Source organism: Papaver somniferum, chromosome 9, assembly GCF_003573695.1.
Source record: "Papaver somniferum cultivar HN1 chromosome 9, ASM357369v1, whole genome shotgun sequence".
NCBI classification, from domain to species: Eukaryota; Viridiplantae; Streptophyta; class Magnoliopsida; order Ranunculales; family Papaveraceae; genus Papaver; species Papaver somniferum.
The window spans coordinates 19,661,631-19,683,440 of NC_039366.1; the positions used below are offsets into that span (position 1 = coordinate 19,661,631).

General features: G+C 38.0%; 1 protein-coding gene across 3 annotated transcripts; it reads right to left on the reverse strand.

Moving 5' to 3' along the window:
- Positions 1–3,156: 3,156 nt before the first annotated feature.
- Positions 3,157–8,001, reverse strand: LOC113309672 (protein HIRA-like). Of its 3 annotated transcripts, none has more exons than XM_026558149.1 (10): positions 7,619–8,001; positions 6,917–7,192; positions 6,558–6,809; positions 6,063–6,460; positions 4,901–5,945; positions 4,605–4,803; positions 4,247–4,499; positions 4,025–4,147; positions 3,806–3,917; positions 3,157–3,626 (listed from the first exon to the last, which is right to left on the reverse strand). In XM_026558149.1, exons 1-10 carry the CDS (start codon positions 7,724–7,726, stop codon positions 3,444–3,446), a joined length of 2,949 nt encoding a protein of 982 aa, XP_026413934.1. In that variant the 5' UTR covers positions 7,727–8,001; the 3' UTR covers positions 3,157–3,443. The 3 variants fall into 3 exon arrangements, with proteins under 3 accessions (XP_026413934.1, XP_026413935.1, XP_026413936.1); XM_026558150.1 differs by having other exon boundaries at positions 4,247–4,487; positions 7,619–7,999; XM_026558151.1 differs by lacking the exon at positions 7,619–8,001 and having other exon boundaries at positions 6,558–6,812; positions 6,917–7,047.
- Positions 8,002–21,810: the final 13,809 nt, after the last annotated feature.

The following is a 21,810-nucleotide window of genomic DNA, read 5'->3' on the forward strand; positions in this document are numbered from 1 at the left end:
TATCACGGGTATATGCCTCTCGGCAACTAAGGTCAGTAAAACACATGGACGATATCAAATAACAAAACTGAAATCAACGGTAGTGTGTTAAACCTAAACTACATGGCAGATCTGTAACCCTTATAAGTAGAATAGTTTTCTCCATCCTTCCTTTCATTTGTGCCTCCTCCTCCCTCTAAGCAGAAACCAAACCCTAGCCTTCAAAACAAATCAAATCATCTGCTGATGATGATACGAATACATGGCTGCTGGAACAAAATCATGGCAGATGATTGTTCAATAACATCATCATCAACAACAACAGAATATCTTCACACTATGATTTCTCCTCTCAAAAAATTCAAATTTGGATGTCGTCTCAGGGATTCCTCCAAACCTACCGATGTTTCGCAATTTCTTCAAATGGGACCTTCCGAATATCAGATTGATTGCTTTTATTTTTGAACAGAAAGTCCAACCAACAAGGTAGAAGATCTCTTGAGTTAATCAATCAGAGAGGTTACTTGGGAGTTCCATAATATCCATATGCCTTCTAGTAGTAGTGTTTCTTATACCATTTCCTATGATTTATTACATTAAATTTCTGTGTATCAGTTTAACCAATTATTTGAAATTAATTGATTTTTTTTTTCTTTACAAGATGTGAATTGTGATGTTTTTCTTAATCAAATGTGAATAGAAAGAATGATAAGATAGAAGATGTTAATGATCTCAGTTACAGATTAGATACAAGCTAAATGAATCTACCTGATAAATTTTGAAAGTAGAGAAGAATGTTGAACACCATTGCCTTTGAACTTGAAGGAAGATCATCTGAGTTTTCTGACATGAATGTTCTCACTTTCTCGGCCAAGGAAATTCAGCTGTCATAGATTTTTGATAATTTAGATGGCGCGCCCAATCGAGGTTTTAATCTTTTCTCTAAAAGGGAGTGTTACTCTTCTTCTCCAGAAGTATAAGAGCATAGATTCACTTAAGGTGCAGTTCAGTTAACAGTTTGCAGTGTATTCTATACCATCTGGACCATGTAGAGTGGCATCTCTAGTTGAACTGTTTTATAAAATGATGATTCAATTTGTTCCATTCAGAAAGAAAACAAGCATTGATTTTATGCCATCAATCAATGCAAAAAGGAAAAAATTACTAGAAAAAATAAGTGCTAAAAAAAAAACAAAAAAAGGAACGCCTTGGTAGTAATAATCCCATGATCCTCCAAGAAATTCTAAGGATCCTGACCGACTTCACCATCCTCCAACCACATCCCATCATCTTCCAAGGGATTTTGACAACCCTGACCATCTTTGGGATCAGTCAATGACATTGAAACGATGCTTTTGGCATGAGGATCTTCCAATGATATCGATACGATGCTGTTATTAGTGTGAGGAATCACGTTTATCTTGTCGCTGCACATAGCAACCATCAAAAAGGTTGTACGTGGTCGAAGTTTTAAGGTCATAACAATAGATAGAGTGCTTGTTACGCAATACAAGTGCATCGTTTCTTGTAACTGCTAAGGGCTCAATGAACCCCAGATCGTTCCAGTATTGCTCTTCCCACTCTATAGTGAACTCCTTCGCCCAGTGCCACAAATTCTTGTCGTTGTAGTTTACTTTCTTCTTTTTCTTTTTCTCTTGAAGATTCACATCACTTCCATCAGTGTTGCCAGTAGTTTTTCTCTTATATGCCCAAATATCTGTTTGATAAGGTCCATCGTGGATCGTATACACCATATACAGATTCTTCCCTCCCAACAACTTGAGGGGATGTTGGTAATTAACATCTTTAAGAATTGGTAATGGGATAAACTGGAAAATCTCATCTTCCAAGTTGAAGGCTGCCATCACATAATCTTCGTACTGCAGGTAACTAACACGTTGGTGCAGCCAATGAATAGCTCCGTTTGCGTATATACCTTCTGAATACACTGGAGAAACATGGATGGTCTCTTTTTTAGCTCTTTTTTCAAAATTGATGGATTCTTTGTTTCTCCACTCACCACCGCCACCACCGCCAACAGTATAAACTTGGACATAATACTCCATTGCCTCTTTGACGGTGGAGTACATTCTAATCTCCTTCGGTAATTCGTAATCCATGCATATTCTGACAACCTTGTACTCATATGAGCATGTCGCTGTGTGTATCAGGAACAGAAACAACTTTTCCCGTTAAGGGATCGCAGATTAAGAAAGGTTCTCCTGGGAGAAAAGGTAATTGTTTCCGTTGTTTCTGGAAACAAACCAAGCCATTGCATGATCCAAGCAGGCCATCCATGTAATTATACCCCAGAATAGATTTTCCATTGTCCTTGCCGTCAACTGCATCGTAAGTTTTGTTGCAGTTTTGCATCTTCCCCTGATTATAAAAACCATAATAAAACATACCTGTCTTATGACTGCATCCAGGCACAGCAAAAAGCAGACCTTCCTCATCAGCCTTACTGCGAAAGTCCTCCATAATGTTGTTGGTATTGGTATAGTTTTGACCTACCGTTCTTCTCTCTGTTTCTCCTTTAGATTGAGAATTTTGCGACCAAAACATAAGCTATAACTCGCTGAGAATTTAACCTTAACATCAGCCGGTGTCTTCCTTTTATACAGGCTCCCTTGGTGGAAAGGGAAACCAACACTAATAAGGAAACCGAAATAGAGTTTTTTCTCTCCCCAAGTTTTATTTATAAAATTATTAAGGGTAATACGGTCATTTTAATTTATAGAATTATGGTCGACGAGTTATAATCCCAGAGGTGTCACCATCCTTCCACAAAAAACCCATCAAAACAAAAGTAACACAAAAACCCCATCAAAACAAAATTAACACAAAAATCCCAAATTTGATGAAACCACCATTTAAATTTGGGATTGTTGTATCAATTTTTAGATATTTGGGGTTTTTGTATCAATTTTGTTTACGATGGAGTTTTAATGGATCCCAAAATTTGAGTGGGGTTTTTGTACCACAAGTTTGGTGAATTTGGGTTTTTATGACTAGTTTTGATAGAATTAAGGGTAATATGGTCATTTAACTGTACTACTGTTTGTATTATCAAAGTCTACTAAAAGTCTAAAAGTCAACAAAGATGGGTGAAACATGGTCAAGCAAAGATTTATCTTGAGGGGGTTAGCTTATATCGTCATAGTGAAACTGTCAGACTCGGAAGGAACTAAACGATGCATAGAAACAAATATTTTCTTATTACAAGCACTATGAAAACTGGACTAAGAGATACGTAATCATCATCGATATATTTCTTACTCTACACTCATTTAAAATATGTAAACTTCCTTACTATGACAGACTCGCAACCACACTTGTGTTGCGGCAAGGCATAACTAATAGATCAACAGGCCTCTGCTTGTGGCCTGGTGGAGCTTCTATTACCACTGCTGGTTGCGGCTGGGTAGATTCGCCTTTGATTACATGTCAGATTGGGGACGGAATCAACTCGGCTCAACTGGTGGTGCAGGGAGGATGACGGGTGGTTGCACTCGATCTACACTTGTTTCTATACTCCCGTATTCAGAGAGCAAATCCATGAATTCATTTACCAACCGCTGAACTTTTCTATTTGAAGCCATAGCAGGAAGTATATCTTCCCTTAAGAGTTTGTGCTTCCTCATTCCCTACAGGTTGAAACCCAAATACAAGAATCTTTCAGATCAAAGATTTTCTAAAACTGATGAATAGATTGTCAGGCAAAAACTAGGGGAAGGATTAAGCTTTTGAAATTTCGTAGTGTAAAGGAAGCAGGCATCTGAAACATATAAAAATAAAATAAAAGTGAAGAGCAAAATCGACTTACAAGAATTGTTGGATCCCATGCTGGGTTCTTGGGATCTGTTGACTCAGCCATCCCTGTTGGAGGACCAAGAAAGCCCTCACATACTTCTCGTAAGCGAGACTCATCTGCTTCTCTGCAAAGAAATACAAAGAACAGTTGTAACTCTATTCTATTAACTACAATACTGGAATACCTATACCAAAATAAAAGGTGCACGAGTGAAGAACAAATGGTCTTTACCTTGCCAGAAACCTTACATAAGATAGGAGGAACTGATGGTACTCATTAGGAGACTTCAAAGCCAGTGATGATGCCATTTGAGTCTCCAAATGCGCACGCGTTTGCACCCCATCATCAGTAACCCTACCGCCAAATGTTAGCAAATCAGATCAAACCCAGTAAAAAGCCTAAAAGAAACTAATTTCCATTATTACAAGCAGAAAATGCAGGACTGATATATACCTGCTCCAACTTGGCTTTCGGGCTAAGAACTTCCCAACCTCAACTTGCAATGTAGCCAATTCACCACTTTGAATTGAACCTAAATTCCAGGAGCTTGCAAAATTTGAAGCTGGGAAGCAATCATCAGCTATCCTCAACCAGCACATCAAGCTCATATCGAAAAGGAATGCATGCCGTGTTGCCAGAACAACTAGAGGGGAGCCAGATTTTGATAGCCTTGCAGTTATAACTTTAACTGTGCCTAGAGATAACACAGTTTGAAAGACGATAAGCAATGAATACAAATACCAGCTAAACTTCTACACAAATATAAGCCACAGTGACCAAATTAACCGTACGATAGAATTATTTCCTGTACCTGAATCTTTAGAACCAGAACTAATCAGAGAAGTGAGCGAGTTATTCAGAATACAGGTCCTACTGAATAGATCCCATACGTACAACGATCCGTTCTTTGTGACAAGAAGTAACTTCCAGGACTCGTCACAGTCTAAAAATATTGCAGCTGATCCCATCATCATGGTTGGCATTGCTCGCCTTCCACACCTTGTATAGACCTTATTAAGGGACAAAATGAAGTTTTCAAAAACTGCTTCCATGCAAGATAACTGTAGAATAAAAAATAAGCATATGTTATGCAATTATAAGCCTTACCTGTAAACAGCCATCTTCACATCCAACAGCCCAAAAATTGACATTGCCAGCCAGCACAGTAACTCTCCCAGATATTCTATCAGACCAAAGAGTCTCTTCCCCTTTTCTGCACCTAACTTCTGTTTCTTTCCTGACAAACGTATTTCCTGCCCCAACAACCACGTCATTCACAGTCTGATCTACAGGGCGAGCTTCGAAGCTGACAGGAGTGCTATCTTCGCCCACTTTATTATTGAAAACTCTAATTGAAAGTATAGAACTTGAAGATGACCGCGAATTAGCAGCAGTCACAGCCCCATCTGCACTTGCAGAAGCAGGAACCTTCTCAATAACCAGGCTGTCACTAATGGCTGCTCTAGCAGTGACACCTGAACGCTCCTTATCCCCGTCATGGCCAAATCCCCCAGCTCGATAGTTGGCATCAGAATTTCCAGTACAATGCCTCTTCATAGAACCTTCTCTAAAACCATCCTCAGCAAGAACCACCCCAGTCTGATCCTTTTGGTTATTAACACGAGCAAAATCAAATGCTTGAGCCTGGGTCCCATCTGCTATACTTTCTTGACGACCAGAGACACCGACTGCTTCAGGAATAATCCTTTTTCTACCATCAGGTCGTCTATATTCCCTTTGCTTAACAGGACTAGTAACCCGTACAGAAGTTACCACTTTATTTGTTACCTCAACGTTGGTTCCTCCATTTCTTTTTGCCTCTTCGACTGGTTTTTCAGGAAGCTTAGGAAGTGATTGACCTACATTAGACAAGCTCAATTCTTCAGAAGATTTTCCAGGCACCTGTTTCTCCTGAACAACTGAGGACACTTTTTTGCTCGGGGTTTGCTTCGTTGATGCTGCCTCCAACAACAATTGTGCAGGGCTTTCTGCTAAGTTTGCTTGCCTTCCTCTTCCATCACCATAACGACTTCTCTTCAACTCGTCCAACTCAGTATCAGTTAGCTTGTGTCCAAGTTCTTTTGGCTCAAAATGAAATGTCGCTATTGTTCCATCCAGCGAACATGCAAATAGAGTGTATCCATCAGGACTCCTGTTTCAGGTACATAGAAGAAGTCAAACAAATTAGTTGTTGTTATGGTTCAAAGAACTCCCCAAAGAGGAAAATTGATATATTTAACTAATATACAACGGGTACAGGATAACTTACCAAGATAGGTCCACAACACTTTGAGAGAAAAAATGTTTGGCCACAAACAGAGGACGAGGGCTTGCAGTTGTCCATACAGTTATTGTTCGATCCTGACTTCCAACGGCAATTAAATTGTACGGTTGTGAGTCTTTGGCTGTATTCTTGGAGGAGCCATTGGCCCATCCAACAGGCAGAAGTTTTACATCCTGGCCGTTCGGGAGATTTTTCCTGAACAATGAATTGTTGAACTTTACCACAATAATAGGGGCATTGTGTCCTAAGAAATCGAAAGTAGCACCCCATTCCCCTCTTTCTAATACAGGTGCAGAATGTCTAGGCTTCTGAAAACCATGAGTTGTGGTGATAAAATGGCCACAGGGAGACCAATCAAGCCGCCTAAAGAAGGTCGATCCCAGCTGGAAGGGAAAAAAAACACTCATTAGTACATATGCAAGGGCAACAAGACAAAAGTGCACGCACACACACAAGGAGAGGAAAGGAGTTTAAACATACAGATTTCGCCCAGTGGCCATCCGTTTTGTGGACTAGACTCCAGTCACTTGTTCGCCAGATAATAACTGTCTTGTCATCTGACTGACTTGCTATGAACGACCCTATAGGATCCCAAGCCACCCCTTTAACCAGGCTAGAGTGACCTCTCAGGACAGCAGTACAGATACCATTGCTCATATTCCAAATGTGGATAGTGTTGTCCAAACTACCACTGGCTAATATTGTATCATCTGGAGACCAATTAAGATCCACCTACTTCAGGCAGAAAAAAACAACAAGTTCTAGGTTAGATATAGAAGATGGTTAGAATGTCGAAAGACAATCTACAGAGAACAAATGAACAAAAACAAGTTAATTACCACATCGGCAGTGTGCCCTCTCAATGTCATTATAACCTTCCAATTCTCAATATCCGGAGGCTCTCCACTTCCAAACTCCGTAGTCCCTGACCCAGGTTTTCTTTCATGAATAAGAATCGCCTGGTCATCAGATCCAGACGCAATAAACCGACCATGTTTTGCCCATCTAACACAATTCACCGATCCAAAATGATCACGAAGTGTGGCCAACAATTTCGGCGTCGACTGATCGTTTCCTGAATCCTTGCTCACACATTTCATGTTCCATATCCTAACCTATAAAGAAAAAAGAAAACATCATTAATTATCCAGTCCATCCGAAAGAAGCATATTCAGTCTACCACCTAAATACAATGTAACGAACTAATGGTGTCCTGCCATTGCAATTGCCAACATAAAACCCCAAATTCATTCGCAACAACACCAGGAAACAGCATTATACACCCCACTCACAATTCTAACAAAAAATTGAAACCCAGACAACATATATTCATATGAACCAGAAGACAAAATTAAGCAAAAGAAGCTCAAATCAACATACTAATTACCAAAAAAAATAACCCAATTTCTTCGAGAAAAAACCCAAATTCAATTTCTTCGAGAAAAAACCCAAATTCAATTTCTTCAAGAAAACCCCAAATTGAAAAGTCCCCAAGTTGAATAAACTAAAACGAATAAAAACCCAGATGAAAAATACGATACCTTATGATCCCCACCACCAGTAGCAAACCGAAGACCACCTGGTTGTATATCAACAGAGAAAATTTGCATTCCTTCATGTTTAATCCAATTAGGTTTTTCCGCAATCATCTTTTCTACTCTATTTTTAACTACACTCAACTCAAACTTTCAATTACTTAGCTTTACCATGCCTGTAGTAATTCAATGACAAAAACTAACTAATCAATAAACCCTACTAGTAGATGTTCAGTAAAACCCTAGATTAGGGTAAGTCTAATAACTCTAAGTTAGAAACCCTAGAAAAATTATCAAATAAACACGATGTTTCAGTTTCAGATCAAATAAGTCTTTTTTAGGGCATATAAAAAGTAAGAAAAACGAAAGGAAGATTAAAGGGTGCAGAATAACTAAAAGAAGCGAACCAAGATAATAGTGGGAGGGCACCGCTAGCTGCCTAGAGTTCAAGGCTGGTTCTCACATTTCAAGCCGGCGGGCCTAGCATTGATTTTTATATTTGAGGTTAGTCAAATGTCAGAGTCGGAAGAATTTAATTTTGCATATGAATATGTAGTGGGACCGACATCTTTGTCGAACAAATGCGGCCATCATGAGTTTGAATTTTGTTACTACCGTATGTCAACTTTATATCTCATGCTTAGGTTTTGTGTTGGTGAGATGTTCCCGATTATAAGCTAAGTGAATTCTACGCCTTTTCATTATCATTATTTATCTTTAACATATATAAAGGTTTACAAATTCAATTAGATTGGTTCTCTAGTCTTTTCTAATTCATTTGATAGGTCATATGAATATCTACAACTTCTAGAAGGAATCAGAGGTCAATTCGGACATAAGGGTCCAATTAATGTTCAATGAAAAACCGGCCCTAAGCCCAAATCCATCGTACCGACCCGTTAATCTAAAGCCCATTGCACTTAGATCAATTAACGGTCTTCAACAGTCAAATGGGTCAATTAACGGTCAACAGGGCCGTACCAAGTTTTTTAGGGGCCCTAGGCGAAAACCGAAAATAGGGGCCCTAAAACTTTTTTTCACCGTTCGTTTAAAGTAAGAAGATCGACAACATAAGTATGTTTCAAGAAAATAAACAATAACATAAGTATGTAATAAAATTTTCAAATGGAAAACGATTACACAAGAATAGTTAATCTACGAAAAATTGATCTTCCTGGCCTCCTAGATGCATCATCAATTATCATATTGTAATCGATGCTATTTACCATGTCGATCTTGATAGATAATATTGCTAGGTCATTTAATCTTTGTTGTTACATTTAATCTTTCAGTTAATATTGCAATGTTGTACGTCCCATAATTCAAAGAAGAACTAAAATCTGAATTAAACAACAAATAAAACAACACCATGTATAATTTTTTTCTTGCTCTATTATTTTCTCCAATCCACTAAAACGAGTCCAATGTTCAACTGTTGATCATGATTATGGGACTGACAGTAGTTTTTTTTTCTTTCTAACGGTTGAATACACAGCTAAAATAAAATAAAATTGGGGGCCCCTATCATTCGGGGGCCCTAGGCGATTGCCTATGTTTCCTAAGCAGTTGGTACGGTCCTGACGGTCAACGTCTAAGCCTAAGTCCAAGTCAAGTCAACGGTCAACAAGTCAATGTCAAGTCAGGATAACCGATCAACTGAGTCAGCTCAAGTCAAAACAGAGAACTCGGTGAGTCAACACCGATTCAACTCAATCAGATAATCTAAGTCAAGTTAAACAACTTGAGTCAGCTAAACTGACTGGGATAACTAATAGGTCTAAATTTCATGATACAAAAATGCATACAAATACTATCACTATCAACCATTCCAGCAGTACAATTTCAATGGTAAAACTTCTTAACTGAAATATACGCTAACTCTAACTGCAATCTAATCCCCCTTAACTCAGAATAACACTACACTTTCAACCCAACAACACAGTCACTTCAGCTTCATTAGATACCCATCAATTAGAGTTGTAACTCCAACTTCATTTCATTCTTGTTACACTAGTTCATGCATCTCATACCCCATCTCAACTACCACTACAATTCAACTTCACAGTTACAGTCACCTGTACAACAATTCAATATCCACCGGCTCCATAAATTACAACTCCACCAGTTCTATTCATCCTACGCGGTCTTCATCACCACCGCTAGCATCATCACTTCATCTCAACTCAACAGCAGTAACACCAATTCTATGAACTACAATCAGTTACACCAACCAACAATCTTGATTCTAGTTCCATTGTAACACCAAAGCTTCAAATCCAATATTCCTCACTGAAGTTTCATTACTCAACTTCTCAATTCTGCAATGTTATGATTCAAATCCACTAACTAAAAGCTTCTCCTTCCACTTGAACTTCATCAACAACAGTTCCCAATTCTACTTCTATGTTCATCATGACCAAATCCTATAACTCAACCCATTATGTTGCTACATCCATCACCTGCAACTTCAAACTACAATTGTTGCAACCTTTCTCCACCATCTTCATTAGCTACAACAATAACTCAACATAATACCACAACCATCACAGACATTGATTTGTTCTCTTGTTCATACTTAGATAATTCCATACCTAACAACAACAACTTCATCTCAGATCATTCATTATAATTTCTTCTTCTTATCTCAAACCCAAACTTCTCAAATCATCACAAAGATCTACATCTCATATGTTAAATTTCTTCTCATGAGTCTCAAAACAGAACACCCATCATCAATCTATCAATTCTTAACAAACTTCATACAACTCATATATATCAATTCAGGAAACCGTAATTCCTAATTTGGGGAAGAATATGGGAAATCCCTAATTCCCTGAGAGATCAAAACTAAACTTCCTACACCCATTTTTAACTCAATTCAAAACAAACCCAATACACAATTTATCAAACCAAACTCAATTTCATAAAGAAATCAATCAACACAGGAACCCCAAATTTAATCTTCAGTTTACCTTTTTTGAGAATTCTAGACACGATAATCGAATCAGCACCACCACCATCAGTTGATTCTTGATTAGTCTCTTATTATCTCGATCTCAAAATCTCTCTCTCTCGTCTCTAAAATCACCAGCAGGAATGAACAGAGAAGAGAAGAAGAAAAAGAAAGGAGAAGAGAAAATGAGTTTCTCTACGAGTTGGTTTTGGATAAAACCAAAGAGATTTACTGAGGATCCCAACGCTCAGGATAAGGGATTCCAAGCCGGTCAAACTGCAAAAAAGACTAATTTACCCTTTACACAATTCAGATGATTTCTTCTGCGTGTGTCATCCTAATGACACATTCGAGTAGCCCATTTCGCACAACCTTTCGAGACCTATTCAACGATACTAGTTTCGTATCTAAATTATTGTTAGATTAATTTCTATTAATTAAAATTTACCTCTAATAATCGAGTTATTAGAGACTAAACGTCTCTAGACTGGTCTAATCCGTTGACGAGCTTGAGGGTCCTTACACAACATACCTAAGGAGACATCAAAATTAACCTAATATCTACAATTTAATCAAAATCAAAATCAAATTAAATTTAAACCCTAAAATTGGAATCACTCACCTTGGAAAATTTTGTTGATGAAATTCGAAATTGATAAGACAAATAGTTTAACAGGTAGTAAGGATCAAACCCATTTAATATTAGCTCGTTAATCGCACCAAATAAACATGAAAATGGAAAAGAGTTTGATAGGATTTTGGAGAAGAAAAAATAGAGAAGAAGGAGAAATGGAAAAAATAGAGCATATTCTGTAAATTTATACTTATAAAACGGGTATTCAGTATCCATTTCGGCCAGGTCAACGAGTTGACTTAAACGGATACTGAGTATCCGTTTTTCACAATTCATACGGAAACTGAGTTTCCGTGTCATGTATGGAAGGGATAAAAGCATACGATAGTGACGTGTATTGTTCTCAAGTACAATTGTAATCAAATCCAATAGATAACCGAGAATCAGAGATAGATATGGAAGAGTATAGACGAATATGAGAAGGATTATACGAATAAGGAGAAGAAGATGAAAAAAATATGGTTCAGGTGAACACGGAAATGAAAGTAAGTTCATTCATTAAGCTTAGTCGTTTCTCTCTCTCTTACAGATTAAATAGCACCAATCTGGTGCCCTAATATCACTACATGGACCACTATTGAGCAATTACAATGGCACCAGAATAGTGCTCAGGGAACCCCTTTCAGAGGTTACTCCATATAAGTTAATATAAGATAGGTACATGACATTGCACCCCTCTTAAAGCTGATCCTTGTCCTCAAGGATCAAGGGTTGGAAAGTGAACAACCATGAACTTAGGAAAGTGAGTTGCAATATTTTACTTGTCCTCCCAAGTAGCATCCTCTAGATATGAGTTAGTCCATTGAATGAGCAGATGCAACACTTCTCTGTTCTTCTGAGTAATTGTCCTGGTGTCCAAAATGCTCTCAGGTTGCATTATGATCTTCCCTGCATGATCAACTACAGGTAAAGTTGGTGAAGGAATAAGGGCTTGACCAATTTGTTTCTTTAACTGAGAGACATGGGAGACTAGGTGAATTCTGGAACTTGCTGGCAGGTCCAGCTTGTAAGCCACAACTCCAATCTTCTGTGAAATAGTAAATGCCCCATAGTATTTTGCAGAAAGCTTGAAATTCTTGCGCAACGCTACAGCTGCTTGCCTGTAAGGTTGGAGTTTTAAATAAACTCTGTCACCAACCTCAAAAACTCTATCTACTCTGCTCTTGTCTGCAAAGAATTTCATACTTTCTTGTGCCTTCTGCAATGTTTCTTTGAGGACATCAATCATAGCATCTCTTTCTTTAAGGTATCTCTCCACTGCATCTATTAAGGTGATTGATGTTGAGGGAAATTCTAAGTGTGGTAGATTGTAACCATAAAGGGACTTGAAAGGTGTCATCTTCAAGCTAGTATGGTAACTGGTGTTATACCACCATTCTGCCAAAGCTAACCATTGGAACCACTTCTTTGGCATATGACCTGTACACACCTCAAATGATTTTCCAAACAAGCATTTACTCTCTGTGTCTGCCCATCAGTCTAAGGATGGTAACTTGTACTCAATCTCAGGTGAGTACCTAGTGTTTTGAATAGGTCCTGCCAAAAATTACTTGTGAACACCTTGTCCCTGTCAGACACAATAGATGTTGGTAGCCCATGCAACTTAAACACTTGGTTCAAGAAGACTTTTGCTACACTGAATGTTGTATAAGAGTGTTGTAATCCAATGAAATGACTATATTTAGTCAGCCTATCTACCAATACAAGTATGACAGTTCTTCTATCACTCATTGGGATCCCCTCAATAAAATCTATGGTAATATGTTGCCGTGCTTGGTCTCGAACAGGTAATGGTTGAAGCAGTCCTCCAGGAAATTGATGATCTCCCTTGTTTCTTTGGCAGACATCACAAGAAGACACATAAGAGAGTACATATTTTTTCATACCGGGTCAATAAAAGTAGCTTTTAACCCTCATTTAGGTGGCTTGAATTCTTGAATTACCACCTATAGCTGATGCATGAACTGACTCTAAGATAGTAGTTCTTCTGTTGTTGTTGCTTCCCACATATAATCTTTGTTTGTATCTTAACACCTCATCAGTATAAGTATAATGCTCCACATTTGTAGATGTTAAAAACAATTGAAATTAGTTGTTGTGCCTTTATATCTTGGGAGTAGTTGTTTACCAATTCTTGAGTCCAATGAGTCCTTGATAGTGTTATTGTATTACAGATAGCCTCTGGATGTGGTCTCCTTGATAGTGCATCTCCAACGATGTTCTTTGTGCCCTTCTTATACTTGATTTCATAATCAAAGTCAAGCAACTTCATTAACCATCTTTGTGTTAGTACTGTAGTGATCTTCTGCTCCAAGAAATACTTAATGCTTTGGTGGTCTGTTTAAATGATGAATTTACCTCCTTGTAGATAGTGCCTCTATCTAGTCACTGCCATCACAACAGCCAATAGATCTTTCACAGAAGTAGAGAGAGCCATTGCTCTAGGCCCCAATGGTTTGTTGTAAAAAGATATGGGTCTACCTTCTTGAGTTAATACAACTCCAATACAATTGTTGCTTGCATCAGCTTCCACAGTAAGTTGCTTGGTGAAATCTGGTAGTGCTAGAACTGGAGTCTTGGTCATATAAAGCTTCAATTGTTCAAATGCTTGAGTAGCTTCATCTGTCCATAGGAAGGAGTTCTTCTTCAAAAAGGTTAGTGAGTAGCCTTCATATGGCTCCATAACCTTGGACAAACTTTCTGTAATACCCTCAGCTCTCTGATATTGCTTGGAAATGGCTAATTCTTTATACTAGCAATTTTGGTTGGGTCTGCAGCTACTCCATTTATTGTGACCATATGGCCCAAATACTCTAGTTCCCTTTGGGAAAAGTAGTATTTAGATAGATTGGAATACAACTGGTGTTTCCTTAGTAAGGAGAACACAATGTAGAGGTGTTCTAGTTGTTCTTGCACTGATGAGCTGTAGACCAGAATGTCATAAAAAAAAATACTAGCACAAATTTCCTCAAGTAAGGCTGAAATATCTCATTCGTAAGGGCTTGAAATATGGCTGGAGCATTTGTGAGCCCAAAGGGCATCACCTTGAACTCATCATGCCCTTGGTGGGTTCTGAAGGCAGTCTTGTACATATATGGCCCATAAACTCTGATCTGATGATATCCAGCCCTGAGATCAATCTTTAAGAATATGAAGAAACCTTGTAGCTCATCTAACAATTCATCAATAATGGGTACATGAAATTTATCTTTTATAGTAATATCATTGAGTCTTCTATAGTCCACACAATATCTCCATGAATTGTCCTTCTTTTTGACTAATAATATTGGAGAGGCAAAGGGACTGTGGCTATTTTGTATAATCCCAGAGTGTAGCATATCCTTACACAATTGTTCAACAACTCCCTTCTGTATGTACGGGAATTTATATGGCCTAAGATTAACTGGTTCTGAATTTGGTTTCAGTGGAAATGAGTGATTAAGATTCTAGTGGGGGGTAACTGTTTTGGCTCATCAAATATATCTTAAAACTCTTGAATGAGTTGTGTAATGAGTTCAAGGACTGAGGTTGGAATTTCATAAAGAGATATTGAGGATAATTGTCCCATAAGCCCAGGTGAAGTTTTGGATAATTGTTTTTTAAAAGCATTGCAACTCATCATTTTGAGTGTTACCTTCAGTAGTCTCTTGCAGAGTAATCTTCTTCCCTTGGTAAATTAATTAAATGCATAGTTTAGAGAGATTAAACATTACATATCCTAGCTTCCTCAGCCAGTCAGCACCAAGCACCATATCACATCCTCCTAGAGGTAGCATCCTTAAGTCCTCAGAGAATTTGACCTTGCATTGTCCATTGAAGCTGAGAGCAAACACCATTACTGACAGTTTTGTCTCCATTAGCTGTAGTAACTAGCACGGGAGTTGTTTGTTCTGTCTGACATTTTAGAGCCTTGACTAATGCACAGTCAATGAAACTGTGAGTACTTCATGTGACAATTAGAATTGAGATCTTCTGTATTTTAATGGTACCTGGTATCCTGATTGTGTCTCCAATTACATGGCCAATGAGGGAATGAAGGGATATTTCCATGTCAGACTCAACTGGAGATTCCACAGCCTCTTCATAAATTTCTTCCTCTACTTGTTCAAAAGATTCTGGGTGCTCTACTTGCACCATGAACAATTGTTGTCTCTTCCAGACATGGCCTGGAGTGTACACAACATCAGAATTGTAATACAAACCCTTATCTCTTCTTGCTATCATTTGTTCCTGTGTCAATCTTTTCATAGGTGGTAGTGTAGGGCTGGATTTTGGGGTTGTACTACAAGATTTTGGTGTAAAAGGAGAAGAAATGGTAGTAGGAGTTTGAAATGGCTTAGGGAGAAATTGAGGAGAAGTGGCCTGATATGGCCTGCTGTTGGTAAATGAATTACTAAATGATCATTGGAATGACCTTGAAGGTTTATCTTGTTGCACACATTTCTGTTCCTGCATCCTAGCTAGTGAATAAGCCTGTGAAAGGGTAGTAGCATTTCTGTTGCACAAAGTATTTAATTTCAGCTTTCAACCCACTGATAAAGCTGATCACAAAGTATTGTTCAGTCAATGAGGGTTACTGTTCAACATAAGAGCCTTAAGAGATTCAAACTTTTCAAAATACTCCTCTACAGTGGTAACTTGACAGATCTTGTTAAAACTTCCAATAAAATTATCATCTACAGGGTTTTCGAATCTAGCACATACACCCTCAGCTAATTCCTTCCAAGACAAAAAAGGTTCTCCAATTTAAAAATTAAGGAACCATTTATCAGCCTTACCTTCTAAGTTTATGGAAGCCACACTAACCTTCTGTTTCTCTTCTGTGTTGTGAATATGGAAGTATCTCTCGCTTTTCTGTACCAATCCTCGCGGATTTTCTTCATCGAATCTAGGAAAATCGATCTTTGGAGTACGTTGTTGTCTCATATTCGATATTTCACCTTGAAAAATATGACCAAATTGATTATTACTCCCTGGTGGTGTAAATCCAGGCGTACACAAAATTCCTGGATCTCTATTGTTGTGATGTGAAGAACGAGAAGCTTGAATCAACTCTGCCATTTGAATAGATAGTATTTTGAAACTGTTGTTCGTCTGATCTTGGTAGGTCTTCATACTAGTTGATTTCTCATCTAATTGTTGGCTCAACTTTGTTACTTTAGTGTCCAGATCGAGAAATTTCTGTTGATTTTGTCTGTGAAAATCTGATAATTCTTTGATTGTAAAGTTATTGGAACCCATTGTTGAAGGACAAAACGGCTCTGATGCCAAATGTACTGTTCTCAAGTACAATTGTAATCAAATCCAATAGATAAGAGAGAATCTGAGATAGAAAGGGAAGAGTATAGACGAATACGAGAAGGATTAGACGAATAAGGAGAAGAAGATCGAAGAAATCTGGTTCAGGTGAACACAACAATGTAAGTAAGTTCATTCATTAAGCTTAGACATTTCTCTCTCTATTACAGATTAAATAGCACCAATCTGGTGCCCTAATATCAACCATTCTAAGATAGACACGCGTCTGCATCTGCTAGGCCAGTGACTCACTAAATGAACCACTACTGAACAATTACAATGGCACCATAATAGTTCTCAGGGAACCCCTTTCAGAGGTTACTCCATATAAGTTAATATAAGCTAGGTACATGATATTGCACCTCTCTTAAAGATGATCCTTATCCTCAAGGATCAAGGGTTGGAAAGTGAACAGCCATGAACTTAGGAAAGTGAGCTGCAATATTTGACTTGTCCTCCCAAGTAGCATCCTATGGAGATGAGTTAGTCCATTGAATGAGCAGCTGAAACACTTCTCTGTTCTTCTGAGTAATTGTCCTGGTGTCCAAAATTCTCTCAGGTTGCATTATGATCTGCCCTGCATGATCAACTACAGGTAAAGTTGGTGAAGGAATAAGGGTTGGACCAATTTGTTTCTTTAACTGAGAGACATGGAAGACTGGGTAAATTCTGGAACTTGCTGGCAGGTCAAGCTTGTAAGCCACAACTCCAATCTTCTGTGAGATAGTAAATGGCCCACAATATTTGGCAGAAAGCTTGAAATTCTTGTGCAATGATACAAATGCTTGCCTGTAAGGTTGGAGTTTTAAATAAACTCTGTCACCAACCTCAAAAACTCTATCTACTTTGCTCTTGTCTGCAAAGAATTTCATCCTTTCTTGTGCCTTCTGCAATGTTTCTTTGAGGATATCAATCATAACATCTCTTTCTTTAAGGTAGCTCTCCACTGCAGCTACTGAGGTGATTGATGTTGAGGGAAATTATAAGTGTGGTAGATTGTAACCATAAAGGGCTGTGAAAGGTGTCATCTTCAAGCTAGTATGGTAACTGGTGTTATACCACCATTCTGCCAAAGCTAACCATTGGAACCACTTCTTTGGCATATGACCTGTATACACCTCAAATGATTTTCCAAACAAGCATTCACTCTCTCTGTCTGCCCATCAGTCTGAGGATGGTAAGTTGTACTCAGGCTCAGGTGAGTACCTAGTGTTTTGAATAGGTCCTGTCAAATATTACTTGTGAACACCTTGTCCCTGTCAGACACAATAGATTCTGGTAGCCTATGCAACTTAAACACTTGGTTCAAGAAGACTTTTGCTACATTGGATATTGTATAAGAGTGTTGTAATCCAATGAAATAACTATATTAAGTGAGCCTATCTACCACTACAAGTATGACAGTTCTTCTATCACTCATTGGGAGCACCTCAATAAAATCTATGGTAATATGTTGCCATGCTTGGTCTGGAACAGGTAATGGCTGAAGCAGTTCTCCAGGAAATTGATGATCTCCGTTGTTTCTTTGGAAGACATCACAAGAAGACACATAAGAGAGTACATCTTTTTTCATACCTGGCCAATAAAAGTAGCTTTTAACCCTCATGTAGGTGGCTTGAATTCCTGAATGACCATCTATATCTGATGCATGAACTGACTCTATGATATTAGTTATGCTGTTGTTGCTGCTTCCCACATATAATCTCTGTTTGTATCTTAACACCTCATCAGTATAAGTATAATGCTCCACAGTTGGAGATGCTAAAAGCAATTGAGAAATTAGTTGTTGTGCCTTTATATCTTGGGAGTAGCTGTTTACCAATTCTTGAGTCCAATGAGGCCTTGATAGTGTTAGTGTATTACAGCTAGCCTATGGATGTGGTCTCCTTGATAGTGCATCTGCAACAATGTTCTTTGTTCCCTTATTATACTTGATTTTATAATCAAAGTCAAGCAACTTCATTAACCATCTTTGTTGTAGTACTGTAGTGATCTTCTGCTCCAAGAAATACTTAACGCTTTGGTGGTCTGTTTAAATGATGAATTTACCTCCTTGTAGATAGTGCCTCTATCTAGTCACTGCCATCACAAAAGCCAATAGATCTTTCTCATAAGTAGAGAGAGCCATTTCTGTAGGCCCCAATGGTTTGTTGTAATAAGCTATGGGTCTACCTTCCTGAGTTAAGACAGCTCCAATACAATTGTTGCTTGCATCAGCTTCCACAGTAAATTGCGTGGTGAAATCTGGTAGTGCTAGAACTGGAGTCTTGGTCATATCAAGCTTCAATTGTTCAAATGCTTGAGTAGCTTCATCTGTCCAGAGGAAGGAGTTATTCTTCAAAAGGTTAGTGAGTCGCCTTCATATGTCTCCATAACCTTGGACAAACTTTTTGTAATACCCAGTAAGACCAAGAAATCCCCTCAGCTTTCTGATATTGCTTGGAAGTTGCCATTCTTTATACTAGCAATTTGTTTGGGTCTGCAACTACTCCATTTACTGTGAAAATATGGCCCAAATACTCTAGTTCCCTTTGGGAAAAGCAGCATTTAGATAGCTTGGAATACAACTGGTGTTGCCTTAGTAAGGAGAACACAATGTGGAGGTGCTCTAGGTGTTCTTGCACTGATGAGCTGTAGACCAGAATGTCATCAAAAAATACTAGCACAAATTTCCTCAAGTAAGGCTGAAATATCTCATCCATAAGGGCTTGAAATATGGCTGGAGTATTTGTGAGCCCAAAGGGAATCACCTTGAACTCATCATGACCTTGGTGGGTTCTGAAGGCAGTCTTGTACATATCTGGCCCATAAACTCTGATCTGATGGTATGCATCCCTGAGATCAATCTTTGAAAATATGAAGAAACCTTGTAGCTCATCTAACAATTCATCAATAATGGGTATAGGAAATTTATATTTTATAGTAATCTCATTGAGTCTTCTATAGTCCACACAATATCTCCATGAATTTTCCTTCTTTTTGACTAACAATATTGGAGAGGCAATGGGACTGTGGCTATTTTGTATAATCCCAGAGTGTAGCATCTCCTTAACCAATTGTTCAACAACTCCCTTCTGTATGTAGGGGAATTTATATGGCCTAATATTAACTGGTTATGAATTTGGTTTGAGTGGAAATGAGTGATTAAGCTTCTAGTGGCACTAGTACAAACTTTCACATAGGCCACGTTTTTTGGTTTACATCCCAGCCACGTTTCGGGTTATTTGTGTGGCTACTGGTCATCGGTATAACTATAAACACGTTTTGTGTTACCATGTATCCTCACCATTTGGTCATGGGTTTAATCCTAAACCCATCAACTGTAGCCATAGGATATCGTTTGGTCATAGTCTTCAGACTAATCCCATCACATGTAGCCATAGATGCCTATATGGCCACATTAAATAATTATGTATGTGTCGAAAGTGTAGGATGGCAATACACACACCTATTAATCCGTGGCGAAAAGAGGATGTATTTAGCCACATTGGTTTGTTTATGTGTCCATAATATATGGTTTATCAGACACGCATGTACTAACGAATTGACACATTTTATCAAACATGACAAAAGATTGACATATGGTTACACCTTTTTTTTTGGGGGGAGGATTATGATATGGCTATACGAATAAAAAATTGTGACCATAGCGTCGGATCCATTAGACACATGAGATTCAATTTTAACTTTTAAAGTACTAGCTCAAGCTCTGGTGTATAGAAGGACATATTACAAGTGATTGTGGCATCCAAGGGAAATGCAATACAGCGGGTACAGCCGGATGTTTTGGGAATTACAAGTGACTGAGCTTTATATTTATTTATTTCGATGATGTATCATGCTAGGTTTGAAGTCAGAACCCTCCCATAGCTTCTTGTTTCATATTTTGTATGCTGGTATACCATATTTGAAGTTTGAATCGACACTGAGCTTCATATTTATCGATTTCGATAATGTATCATGCCAAGTTTGAAGTCATAACCCTCTCAGAGCTTCTTGGTTCATTGTGTGTATGTCGTTATACCATATATGAACTTCGAATCAACATTGAGCTTCATATTTATTTATTTCGATGATATATCATGTTAAGTTTGAAGTTAGAACCCTCCCGGAACTTCTTGGTTCATAGTTTTTATGTCGTTATACCATATTTGAAGTTCAAATCGACATTGAGCTTCATATTTACCGATTTCGAAGATGTATCCTGCTAAGTTTGAAGTAAAAACCCTCCAGGAGCTTCTTAGTTCATAGTTTGTTCTGTCATTATACCATGTTTGGAGTTCGAATCGACACTGAGCTTCATATTTATCGATTTCGATGGTGTATCATGCTAAGTTTGAAGTCAGAACCCTCTCGGAGTTTCTTGGTTCATAGTTTGTATGTCGTTAAACCATATTTGAAGTTCGAATCGACAATGAGCTTCATATATATCGATTTGGATGATGTATCCTTCTAAGTTTGAAGTCAGAACCCACTTCTTGGTTTATATTTTATACGTTGTTATACCACATTTGAAGTTCATGACCTGTATGACTAGTCAAAATTGCCTCAAGACCTATGTGACTAGCAGAAATTCAAATCGGAAGCATAAAGAAAAATCACAAAAGAAAGCACAAAGAAAACACACTTTCTTATTTTTTCTGATTCATTCCCATATATGTTTGGAATTTTTTTTATAATTGAAGGTCGATAATAATATCTTAAATTTACTGATATATTTTTTGGATTTTTTTCATACGGAAAGTTGATAATAAAATCGAATGCACGAGTTTGAACTAGCACAAAGAGAAACACACAAACTTCTCAACCCGTATGAACATCCTAAAGTTAATCTACACCGTCGCTTAATTTCTGCAATCCGTATGATCATCCTAAAGAAAATCTACACCGTCCAAATCCTTTTAGATAAAACATCAAAAGTAAATCATTTCACTTCACTTCCTTTCACTTACGTCTCATCTCTCTCTAATTTTCTCCGCCTCCCTCACTCGGAAGGAAACCCTAACTCACAAAATTCACTTTTCTCTTTCACCCTCTATGTGCAAAAACTAGTAGATCGATTATATCTCTGTACAAAAACTAGTAGATCGATTAGTCACAGTTTCTATAATGGTTAGGGTAGATTGGATTAGTACTGCTTTGTTAATTGCTTATCAGGAATTAATACTGTTTTGTTAATTTGTCTCAAGTCTCAAGAAGAAAAGGAAGTTCAGTTCTGGAGGTCAATTTTGGCGACCGAATCGTTTTAGGGTTTTGAAATCGATCATACTTGTGAAATTATAGTTTACTATTGGGAGGAATCAAAGAGCAATC